At 38.9% G+C, this 13,059-nt stretch overlaps 1 protein-coding gene across 1 annotated transcript; it reads left to right on the forward strand.

The window, feature by feature from the left end:
* The first annotated feature begins 8,051 nt into the window (after positions 1 to 8,051).
* Positions 8,052 to 12,822, forward strand: LOC110504946 (zinc finger protein ZIC 4). Its single transcript, XM_021583846.2, has 2 exons — positions 8,052 to 9,249; positions 11,491 to 12,822. The coding sequence occupies exons 1-2, from the start codon at positions 8,292 to 8,294 to the stop codon at positions 12,126 to 12,128; spliced, it is 1,596 nt and encodes a 531-aa protein (XP_021439521.2). The 5' UTR covers positions 8,052 to 8,291; the 3' UTR covers positions 12,129 to 12,822.
* Positions 12,823 to 13,059: the final 237 nt, after the last annotated feature.

Consider the following 13,059-nt stretch of genomic DNA (forward strand, 5'->3'; position numbering starts at 1 on the left):
CTCTCTCGCCCTCTCTCTCTCTCTCTCTCACACACACACACACACACACACACACACACTGAGAGAGAGAGGGGGAACATGAGTTAACTGTGAATAGCCTTGCAGTCTTAGAGCTTGAGATTTATGGCGACCTTTGTGAACTTTCACAAGTGACAGGCAGTTAAGTTTTCTTAACTTTTCCTCTTCGATATTTTATTGGTTTGTTGAAACGAAAGGACCCGGTGAGGTTATTATATATGGTATGTTCACAGTGATGGTGTTACTATAAAATGATTAACGATGAGAAGCACGTGCACTGTTGTCTCTACAACGGAACGCTCAATTAGATTAGCCACCAAGTTCTCCGCAGTATTAGGAGAGTATTGGAGTGTCGTCTATGGCGAGAGTGGTTCACCGACCTTTGGCATCAGAAAATGCCTGGTGTGTTGTTACAGGTTACTGTCTTCACCAAATAATCGAAAGCAACTGTTGCTCGCGGAGAGCCAAACACAATGTGATGCAGAAAACAACCTATAGGCCTAATATTATTGAATTTCAGACAAATACATTGATCCAGATACGAGCATTATCTACAACTTTGCAGAGAACCACATAAAACGTTAGTCCTTTTTATATTTAATTAGTCTTCTATTGGAAATTACTATAGCCTATTGAGTTTCCAACAACCCATTTCGTGAACCAACTAGTTGTGCTATAAACAAGAAGAAACAAAGTTAAGTTATCCCATTTTGCCATGTTGATGTAACAAACTGAAGATCACACACATAGATAGGGATGACTGGACTTAATACCAGGATATAAAAAATAATCATAATCTACTTCCGACACGCAAAGTGTAGGCCTCACAGATGCGTGAACAAGATTACACCCTTTTTGTTGTTGTTGCTATCTACTCAAACATTTCGAGGATTGTTGAATAAGACTGTAAACGTAGCCTAGTACATTTGCCTCTGTACAAATTAAATTAGGAGGAGTATTTTTTTTCAATAACAAAACTTGTTTCTGTTGAAATTTGAACAGATTAGGTCCTGATATTGAAATGTTAGGCCTAAGTCTTTTGCCCTCAATATATTTTGTTTCTCAACACTGTGGTTCTGTATTTCCAGTGTATTTGAATGAAACATGATAGCATCTTATTATTAGGCCTTTGACACTTAAATAGATTTTTTAAAAATGTTTTAAATATATAAAGTAATAATTGATGTCACAATACACAGTATTTATTCTCATCCCCTCGTTTGCATTGGTGAAGCTAAACATTTATATGTTAAATGTTAAAATTGTCATGCATGGACACATTTTGCTTGCGTTTGATTGCTTGCAGACAAATTGATATGCTAAGATCTCTCCATGATTGCAGCCTACATCATATTTTTTCACTAATCAACCGCCCACAGTGTTATGTCCCAATTTGAATGAGTAATTAACTTATTTATTCATTTTCTGCCTTATTTAAGAGTTATATTTACCAAGGTGATTCTTTTTTTTTAGCTCAAGTAGCTTCAGCGAGAAAATCCTATTCGGTAACGGTTGCGAGCTCATAATATTTTGCCCTGAGCATGCGCATGAGCTTCCGCAGAAACACTATTCTGGTAGTCTAATATCTTGCAAGACTATTTCTTATACAAATCGCTCTCTGAGTTGAGAAAATTGGGTAAATATACTGCACAATCAGTGCCTTGATAATGTTCAATTCATAATTGTCTTGCGATGCAAAGATCCTCCAGACAATATAACCTATGCAATTTATATCAATGTTGTCTTAAGGGCACAAACTGTCAACGAAAACCATACTGGACATGGTAAACCAATTCATTGTATTTGATAGCTCACATTTTAAATATTTGAGAGATCTATTCGAATTCTAGGTTAATGTAGATGTCTTTGTGAGATGGTTGTCCAATATTAGCATGGCTGGGCCTCTCTCTCTCTGACGTAGTGGTGCCTGAGCTGAAGCCGCGCGTGCAGTAGCCCTCGACAAGTTCATTGAGTAAACTTTCCTCTTCAACAGTTAACCCAATGGTTACCAAACAAAAATATTGTCTATCATTCACCATCAATGTAAACAAATCAAAAGGGAATATATATATTCGATTATGATTCCGTTTGAATTTGATTTATATACAAACATTTAAATGTGTAAACTATAAGGAATTGTTATTGCTGAATTGAATCGCGGAAAAATATGATTTCTTGCAGGGTCAACAGTAATTGAGTTAGTCTGTCGTTATTTACATTAAGAAGTTCAAGTGAAATGCGTATTTGGTGTTAGAAACAACACGGGTCAATTAATAGATGGTGGGGTTCATGGTGTGGATGTGTTGTTTTTCTGTAACGATTGCAATATTTCTAAAATGATTTTAGGTTCACTCATGTTTTGACCAATCTTGTTTTAGGCATGCATTTTGGTGTGAATCTGAAAATGGTAATATGTGGTTTTGACATAGGGCATTATTGGAAAATATGTATGAAATACACTTTCTCAGCTTCTGGGAAAGGCCTATGTTTTCACCTCTAAATCGGCAGAGCGAAAAACCAAGAGAGAGAGAGCTTCTCTTAGAGTAGAGTGGACAACACACAATGCCGGCAGGTAGCCTCGTGGTTAGAGCGTTGGGCCAATTACCGAAAGGTAGCGAGACCGAATCCCCGAGCGGACAAGGCAGTTTAACACCTTGTTCCCCGGTAGGCCGTCATTGTAAATAATAATTTGTTAGTTACTGACTTGCCTAGTTAAATGAAGGTTAAAAAATATCCAATGGGACTGTTATAAAGGTGCTTACATGTTCATGTACTCATATTTATAACAACTTACATTAAAGTAAAGTCAGTCTGTTTTTGGATTCGGTCTGTAGTTTGTCATAGTTAGAGAGGCAAAGTTCTTAGAAACTTGTGGGCAAGTTCGTTATTTATCATCCCATCTGGGACAGATTATAACATGGATAAATAGTGGTCAAATGATATTGACACAAGAACCCCTTCTGCTACTCAGAGGCAGCCATGGTCATAAAGGTCATGTATGGAGGAGGAATACAGAACAAATCTGCCAGATCTCTCCCTGTATTAGCCATCATGTGGGATGCAGTGCTTTGGCTGTTGTCTGCCATTTTCTGGGACTAATTTTTCAGATCGCTTTTGGAAGAAAACTATCTTGAAGATACAGAGATTACACCTTTCTCTCAAATATATACCTTTGTGTATCAATCGGTCATTGTCTTTCAGGGTTCATGAACTGTCATTCAAGGTTCATAACCTGTCCACTGCTAATTACATGTTCTACTCAGATGTTAAAGGTCCAATCCAGCCGTTTTTATCTCAATATCAAATTATTTCTGGGTAACAATTAAGTACCTAATGTGATTTTTTTCAATTAAAATGATCAAAAAGAAGAAAAAAATAGCTTCTTAACAAAGAGTAATTTTTGCTACTGACTGTCTGGGAGAGGGGAGGGGGAAACTGAAAACTAGCTGTTATTAGCAGAGATGTTTGCAACTCTCTTTCTTATTGGTCTATTAACTAATTTACCACCCGGTGCTGTCACCAGGCAGGCCAAAACCCACCAATATAGGTAGAAATTTCAAGCAGTTATTTTTGAACAGCTCTTACACTAAAGGGGCAATTTCACAGTATTATTTCAACCTCATAGTGTGAAAAAATGTATAAAACACAGAAAAATCACGCTTTTGACTGCACTGGGCCTTTAATATAGGAAAGACACATTTCCAATATGATAGTACATGACAGTGTACACTTTGGTGTTTGTGGTCAGTTCGGTGGGTTGGAACAAGTGACTCTACTACAAGTTCAAGACTTGCACCATTGACCCTTTTTATTCACATCAGCATGGCTAATTAACTCATCGCTACAATCTGTCTGCAAATGGTCTCACCCCAAACCTCTTAATTCACCTATTTTTCATAAAGTCAAGACAAGAGTTCAGCGCCATGGAATAGTCTTAGACACACACGGACACACAAACACACAGATACACACGGTTACACACACACACACACACACACACACACACACACACACACACGCACACACACACACACACACACACACACACACACACACACACACACACACACACACACACAGATACACTCACACATATAAACACACGGTTACACACACACACACACACACACACACACACACACACACACACACACATGGATACACATACACGGATACACATACAGATACACTATAATTTTATCTGGAGAGTCAAAATAGTCTAAATCACAAAAATTATGATCTATGAACTGATATCCCTAATTGTCTTTTCCATTTGTTTATTTTCCAACTTGGTTGGTTTTATGGGTGCATCTATGAAATACATGAAGCTGCCCATGACTCCTGTGCATTTTTCTCTACTACAGTGTAATAAAAGGCCTGAGCAGAGTAGTTTTTCACTTATTTGGGTATGATTCCTGTTGATTATCTTATAGGACTAGGTAATAACAAGTCTTGAACAATGTGCACAGCCAGGCAATTTGTAGATGGCCCTTTGTAACATGGCGATGGGTTCCATTTTAAACAGTATTCGATCATCATGGACACATTGAGAAAGCTAAATAGAGGTAAGTCTAGGTAAAATCCATGCCCGTGGATTAGGTTATTGCCCTGACATTCAACTACTGTCATAATATTGACCTCATAATATATAATTCTACGTGAAAAAACATTTACAGCATTTGGAGCCGAGTGCTTCTTGATTCTGCTGTGGCTATAGGCTACAACTCAGGCCTCATAAGCGACCGTTGATATCAGTTTCTGCTATTCTATGGCTGTGTATTTTGAATGTGAAGTGTGAAATTTGATTGTGATCGTCTTACACGTATCATGTAATGAATGCAATCAATACTATCAGTGACCCTTGTCTAGTGTGTTGGTAGTCACATCTTAGCTGTAAACTGTAGGCCTAAGTCTTGAGTTAGCAATCAAAACTAACTTTAGTTATATCAACTTTAAATGTAGAGTTATCCTAACTAACACCAAATTGACTTTGACTAATACAATTAAGTAATGTCAACTTTACAGTTTGTCAGTATAACCTACCATTTATAGTTGACTTCATTTAAGTTTTATTAGCGATAACTAGCCTACATTCTGAAATGACTTCATATTTTCAATGAATCTAACTTGCTATCCAGTTAAGTAGACTATATATATACATTGACTAAACAACACTAACCCTAGCAATCATATAATAGACATTTCAGTAGGGAACATTATGCTCCCATCTGGCTCTTGCTCATGTGTGATCTTTTTCGCCAGTTTCAAAACTGGCAGTGCACTCAGTAATATCAACCAACCAACAGAACACTTTAACTACAATGAGCTTCTCAGTAACAGTTACAGAAATGTTGTACTTGTTACTTTTTACATGTGGTTGTTTATCTACCTTCATTGAATGCACTAACTGAAGTTGCTCTGGGTAAAAGGGTCTGGTAAATGACCAAAATGTCTATGTAAAAATGTATGGTTGCAAAGCATGGTGGGTAATGAGCTCTAATGAGCTCTGCCCCTCCAAAATGTGTTGAAGTCATCTTAACTTGACATTTTTTGTCAACTCAACTGTTATGTTGCTTCAGTTGTTTTGACTTCATGGTTGTGAATTTCTATGTTGAGTAAGTACATCGTTTTTTGCTAACTTAACTTTTTTTTCAAAACTTATTAAATCAAGTTTAACAAATTTCGCTAATGTAGTTGACTTGGCTAGATAAAATGAATCATTTTGACTGAATCTCAATAATTGTTTTTACAATGTAGGCCACCACATCAATTTCACTGAAATGTTAGAGGACACAACCTAAAGATGTTGGGTTGTCTTTGGGTATGTTGCATGTAGTAGCTGTTATTAGGACTATAAGGAATTCATGCCATATGCAATGTCATTGGTCAACAAATCAATAAAAGGGGTGGCCGGTAGCCTAGGCGGTTTAAGAGCTTTGGGCCAGTAACCGAAAGTTCGTTGGTTTGAATTCCTGAGCCGCATCCGTGAAAAATCTGTCAATGTGCCTTTAAGCAGGGCACCTAACCATAATTTCTCCTGTAAGTCGCTTTGGATAAGAGTTTCTGATAAATGACTCAAATGTAAATAGACAACAGCTCTGAAAGATAGTGGGCCTCAATGAAAGGTGCATGCGGAGACAAATGGCAATGTGCATAATTGATCACAAAGGTGAGTTTTCACCAACTTTATTGATCTACTTTTTGTTTTACAATTTATTTCGAAGGAGGATATCCCCTAAAACCTTGAAACACCGTTGTGGGCTATTTTATAGGCTATACTATGCTAGTGACTGAAACGTGATGTTTTGAGCATAGCCCAATGTATATGGCCGATGGAAATGCGCCAGGTTAATTAAAGGCCGACCAACATGAGCAACCATTACAATAATTACAAAGTTTGGCCAATGATGTTTGTCCACATTAAGGCACTTTATGTCAAGTGGGCCTCGCTCGTTTTGTCTGGGCCTAGTGACTTGTGACATCAGAACAATATAGTTGAACCTGGACTGAAAGTTAGAGGACAACACAGTCTTGATAGATAGATAATAGTTGACTAATTAAATCTACATTCGATGTGCACCTCTGCATCCAAATTAATCACAAGTGGCTTAAATTAAAATATAGGCCTTCTATAACCAAACGAATATGCATTCATTTGGGAACCTTGGGGGGGGGGGGGGGGGGGGGGCTTTCATAATTTATAACTAAAACCCGCTAAATACAACTCTAATAATTTGGCAGGAAATGTGTTTGCCAGACAGACGAGTTGTTGCATGGCCCGAGTTCCACTTTTCACTGCAGCCCTTGGAGATACAGTTTACTTTTCACAATAGTCATATTTTCGCTGTTCATTGTCTACAAGTGAAATATTCTGCTGGTTGAACACCTACACAAATAATATGTCACAGTTTCTCCCCATGGTCATAGCCTACATGCATAAAACAGGACAGAGTGGATCCAATTAAAGGCGCTACGGTAGCCTATATGAATGACTGCAGTTACAGTGTGTCAGGATATGAAGTAGGTTGACTTTGCAAAACATGCTCGTTAAATCAGGTGATGTTGCATGACGTGAGAGAAAATCCAATCGGTTTAGAGTTGTCAGCGAAATTAAAAGTAGGCTGGCAATGATACGGTTTATGCAACACGTTTATGGAAAGCCATTGGAAAATCAACGACCTGTTCGAATATCAATAAATAAATTATACGTTTTTTCTTTACAAATTAGTTAGTAGAAATCCCATATGCAAATTGTCTACTTGTTTTGATTGGGTTATTGCCCTTTTGCCTTGAGGCCAGAACCTTGTATTCCACCATTCAGCAAGATCATGCAACGGAGTGCATACAGATTGATGGTTTCATATTGTATAGTCTGGCTATCCGGACATATTATGGTCCATTGACTTGCAACAGAACATTATCTTCTGTCATATCAACTTATTTTTTTTATCAGCAATTCTGTAACTTGTTTTAAAGTTACTTACTTTTTTTTGTTTCGCAAAATATAGTTGTTTTTAGTACGCCAAATATATTGATATTGTGATTGTTTTAGGTCTTTTTGGGGTATAGGGCTACTCTCCTTTGTTTTCGTTTGCCCCCTGTCAGAAAAAAAACCGCAATCTTCACCTAGAATGTCATTTTGGAACCTATTCCTTCAAGTAAAATAAACATTGAAATGAAATTAAAAGCGCTGACGTTTGATACTTTAACATTGCATTTCAGTATCTTCATTTTGTGGACTTCCACACAAAAATGTCCAGTAAATAGACATTTACGAATAGGCGCTTGTATTGTGTCGCTTACAGTCAAAGAGACCCCAATATTTGGCAGTGTATACCGCGGCACATTTCAAAGCATTTTCTCTGAGATATTTGAAAACGGAGTCGTGCAGTGAACGCCTGCGTGTCCCTTTTAAAACAAACCCAGGGCCTGTCAATCATGCCACATTCCAACCAATCCCAAAGGCCCTTTTTTAAAGGCAGGTTTTCCTGCTGTGCTTTTATATTGCACCATGGCCTGTTTCGAAGCATTTTTACTACCACTGTTATTGCCACAAATCAAGAGGGCAAAGTGAACGGCATGGGACTCACACTAACTTTAACGAACTTGAGTCTGGTTCCTACTACTGGGAAGTTCACGGCCAAACATTTCACATGCAGATGATAAGCAGCATAGAAAATGGAAACAAGATTTCTGAAAACAAGATTTCTATGTAAATCTTGAGCACAGAATTGGTTGATTTTGCAAACTCACAGACAAACTCACAGCAAAACATGACAAGCCTGTCGAGGTTTAGTGGCTGTCCTCTTTCTTGCGTCAACCCCGGGGAGAGCAATACTGAACCCAGCGTGGTGCTGCCACCTTTGGCAGGGGAGCACATGGGGCACCCCACTGGCAGTTCCTTAAAACTCTGCCCCTCGCACAATTTGCGAGACTACCCTGAGACGAGGTCCAGTGCATATGTTGACCATTCGGTTCCCCATTTTGGAGACTCTGGATACCCCAGCCACCGTTTAGAGCACAGCCCTAGGGGTATTATCATTGGAGCCAATCTTTCTGGAACCGGAATGCCACCCGTCACTGATCAACTGGCATCAAGAAGTAACCAACATGGCGGGATTGGAAGGTACCGTGACCTGCCTAGCTATAGAGATAGCAGAAGCCATGCTTTTTTCACCGCATATCACGAGCAGGCCCATGGTTCTTCCGAAGCGACCCGAGATCTCTCCGGTCAAGTGATGTTGGGTCTACCTGGGGACCTCCTCACCCGGACGCACCCTTACGGTCAGAGCATCAACGGCCCCAGGGGAAACAGCCAACAACTCGTTTCTCAGTTCCTGGGTCTCTACAAACCGCTGAACATGGCAATTCATCGTGGAGGTGACGCTTTCCTTAGGTGCTCCAGACAGAACCTGAAGCACGAACTGGTGTGTAAGTGGACTGACAGCCAAGAGGGGTCTGGGAAGCAGTACTGCACCCGAACTTTCGGGACTATGTATGAACTTGTCACCCATGTGACAGTGGAACACGTCGGAGGACCAGAGCACTCTGAATACGTGTGTTACTGGGAGAATTGTCCGAGGGACAGAAAGCCTTTCAAAGCCAAGTACAAGCTGGTGAACCACGTCAGAGTCCACACAGGGGAAAAGCCATTTCCCTGCCCTTTCCACGGTTGTGAAAAAGTTTTTGCAAGATCAGAGAACCTCAAGATTCACAAGAGGACACACACAGGTATGTAACTATTAGTGTAAATAATAGCAATGATAATAATAATAACAATAATGGAAATTATTCAGCAGAAAAGTTGGCAGAAAAAAATCTAATCAACGATCAAATTGGCCAAAATCTTGTTAATTTTGGGGGGCTAAATTTACTCTATGAGAAATGGTTGATAATCTCATTTAAACCACATTTTAAAAGTTTGATATTTATAATTTACTAAATTATGTCATTATATACACAAATTAGAATGTGTCACAAAACTCAATCTTATCTCGTATGTATAATGACATTTAGGTAACATTTTATAGTGCACAAAAATATTAGCAAAAACAATTGTTTGAACTTACGTTTGATTGTTTTGAATTGTAGTCACTGTCTGCCATGCAAGATTTTTGATTCTTAAAATGTGCATACTCTTTTATTATTAGAATTTGTATTATATTATTGTTATTATTATGATTATTTTCAATAATCCGATTATTTGTTATTAATATCGTCATATTGTCGTCATTATTTATGATGTTCGTGGTGCTGTTGTTGCCTGTGTTGTTTCTATAATATGGTTATGACTTTATAGCCCGTCGTTATTGTTGTGGGGGTAGTTGTACAGGAGAGAAGCATGAGCAACTGCAAATAGTAGGACAGAAGACCTGTAGTACTACTGCTACAGACAAGTAGTTTTCAGGCCCATTTGTTTGAGTGCTTTGCCCATTCATTCACTTAAATAAATAAATAAATAAATGCCGGGACACCGGAGAGTTGTGACGTAGCTTTTACTCTTCGCTCAGTTGCAGCCCCAGTAGGGAGGCCTCCTCTCTGCGCAGGCGCAGGAACAACGCCGGACGTGTGGTAGTAGAACACAGCAGCCAAGTAGGTTATGAGGGATAGTCAACACAATGCCTTTGTAGTCTGATCTCTGCTAAATTTCACAGAGATCAACAGGATTTGAATGTTAAAGTGCAGTGGAAATTTAGCTCGTAGATAATTGAACACAGTTTATGTTGTCCTTTATAAAAAATATAGATGAGTCGAATGTTTCCTTAAAGAGAAATGTAGTGTAGACAAACATTTATTAATAATGATATCGTTGGTAGCCAGAGTCATCTAAATCAACACAAAGAGAAAAACCTTCAGTGACAAACATTTTTGGTAAGAACCCTTAAATATTATACATGCCAACGCCACATTATAGCAAACTTTGCATGTAGGCCTACGTGACAACATGTATATTGGATTGAGTGAACAGTATCGTTTTAACAGAAAATACAGATGCATGTACTGAAATATTAATGTTGGTATGTATTTTTTTTTTTTTTATTATTTGAGAAATAAATGATGGTTTGTTGGGATTTATTGAGACGATAAAACACCCCATTTCAACATATTTTGCGATTTAGGCCTAATCCCAATTTCAAGAGTAGGCCTACCCACACTCATTTATCTGTAGAAATATGAACTTTGATCTTCTACCTTGTTTACTGGATACAGGACAGAATTGTTCAAACATAGTTTTAGCATGTTAATAACAAGGGTCGGATTTGGGGAGATCGACGGTTTGACATATGCCTTGATAGATTATGGGCCTGTTTTACTGCGGCCTTGGGGTAAATCATTGACGATATGAATGGAGTTTCATGGGTATGGTAAACTTCTATGGGAATGATCTGTTCCACTTCTTGCCATGTTGATTATGTTCATGATTATCTTCGTCATATCTTCGATACAATTTTTGACGGAAGTCTCAGTTTAGAGTCGTTTTTGGGGCATGTTCCGTGTAGGCCTATATTAAGCTACAGTATTCATGAAATGTTCATTATGCTTTGTGCAATGCTACCCTTTATTCAGGGTTTAGGCCTAGAATCAAAGTTATGGTGTAGGGGTTGTGTTAACGTTAATATTAAGCCTAAGGTTAAGTGTAAAGACAACACAACTGTCTTAAAGCGTGATCAAGTTTAATGTAGGCATTCACATGAATTGTTATTGCACATTACACAGGAGAAATTAACCCAAAACTCAAATCGACATGACTATCTAATATTTTAAGAACGTTTTGGAATTAGGCCTATAGGCCTTACACACCACTTGGTCATAAACTCACAGTTATCATCATTTCGATCGTCACTTGTTTATGTGCAAATGTATAACAATAGAAATGTAAGTTTAGATGAGTTCACAAGCTTATCCTAGAGGTTTAGAACAAATCAGGCACCATATCGTAACACGCGGTCATTTCTCTCTTTGCACGTTTAGGTGAAAAACCTTTTAAATGTGAGTTCGAGGGCTGCAATCGGAGGTTTGCTAACAGCAGTGACAGAAAGAAGCATTCTCACGTGCACTCCAGTGATAAACCCTACATGTGCAAGGTCAGAGGGTGTGAGAAGTGTTACACCCACCCAAGTTGCCTCCGGAAGCACATGAAGCTCCATTGCAAGGTCTACAGCGCGAAAAGCAGCGATGGGCGCGATGGGGACGGGGAACACCTTGCAGAGGCCAGGTCACCCGAAGTAACAGATCAATCCGAGACCGCCTCGTCCACCACGGTGACACAACCTCAGCCCCCCACTTCCCAAGAGTCCTTATCCCCTGAGCTTCAAAACGAGTCCACTCTGAGGTCACGTTTCCATCACACATTCGACAACAGTTTGGACTACACCTCACATAGGTCGCAGGGCCTCTTGGATCCATTGTTGATCCAGAGGAGCAGTTACAGACCAGAGCCCACCCAATACCCATGCAGCCAGGCAGGCCACAGTTTCGCCCAGAGCTCCAGGACATTCCCCACTGCCTCACCCTTTCAGAAAAGTATTGTCAATGGGTGGTATACGTGCCACAGTGGCGTGGACGCTTTCTCACCAAAGCAGTGTAACAACGACATATCATCCATTTGACTCAGTTATGTCGCCTGAGTGACGTTGACCTACACAATTTGGGATTATTTCTGTTATGACATCTGTTATTCTTGAATTATATAGGCCTATTATTGCGTGTGTTTTTTCTTCTTCGATGTTGTAAATGTGCCACGTCGAAGTTATTATGTGTCGTAGTTTTGAAAACTTGCTCAACTATATATACAGCGTTGCAAAATGCGTGATGGTAAGCTTTATCTGTTCTGTGACGCACAAACTATATAGGCCTATGTGTGGTGGGCCTTGAGTTATGTCAGTTGTAAGAAACGGGCCTATTGTGACACACGTGTAGGCTCCAGTGAACACTCCTCCCCCTTCTGTTGGAGTATTAGAATAGAACATCATGAATACAAATGCTGTCTACAGTATATCTGCTTATTATTTGAATGATCGCTATCATAGATGCTTGCTATAGGACAAGGGAACGAAATGGATTCAACGGGGATGTCTATGCGTCGATATATATAGGTCTATATGCATATCTGAATGTAGCAAACGTGATATAAAAGGAACTATACTTGTATTGTTGCTTGGAAGGCTATACCAGTATATATAAAGGACTGGGTCTTCGTGGAATGTTACTGTATTGTATTGTGGGAAAGCATAGAAACGTGCATTACTTATGTCGTGTTTAATGTAAAGCAGAACTTGGAAATAAAATATGATTGAAAACCTATTATTTCTCGTCAAGTTTAATTAAAGAGGCTAAATAACAAGTGAACCAATTAGGACATCCTATGATTTGTATCATAATTGAACATATCATTATAGTCATTATAACACTCATATGTTAAATATCATGATTTAACATCAGATGAAAGGAAGGTGCGTTAGGCCTATAAAGCTTTTCAGCTGCTTTGCTCTGTTCCAAGAAGAGTGGAGTGTAGAATATAGTGTATGAAGCATGATCCGC

The sequence above is a fragment of the Oncorhynchus mykiss genome, chromosome 31 (genome assembly GCF_013265735.2).
Source record: "Oncorhynchus mykiss isolate Arlee chromosome 31, USDA_OmykA_1.1, whole genome shotgun sequence".
Taxonomy (NCBI): Eukaryota; Metazoa; Chordata; class Actinopteri; order Salmoniformes; family Salmonidae; genus Oncorhynchus; species Oncorhynchus mykiss.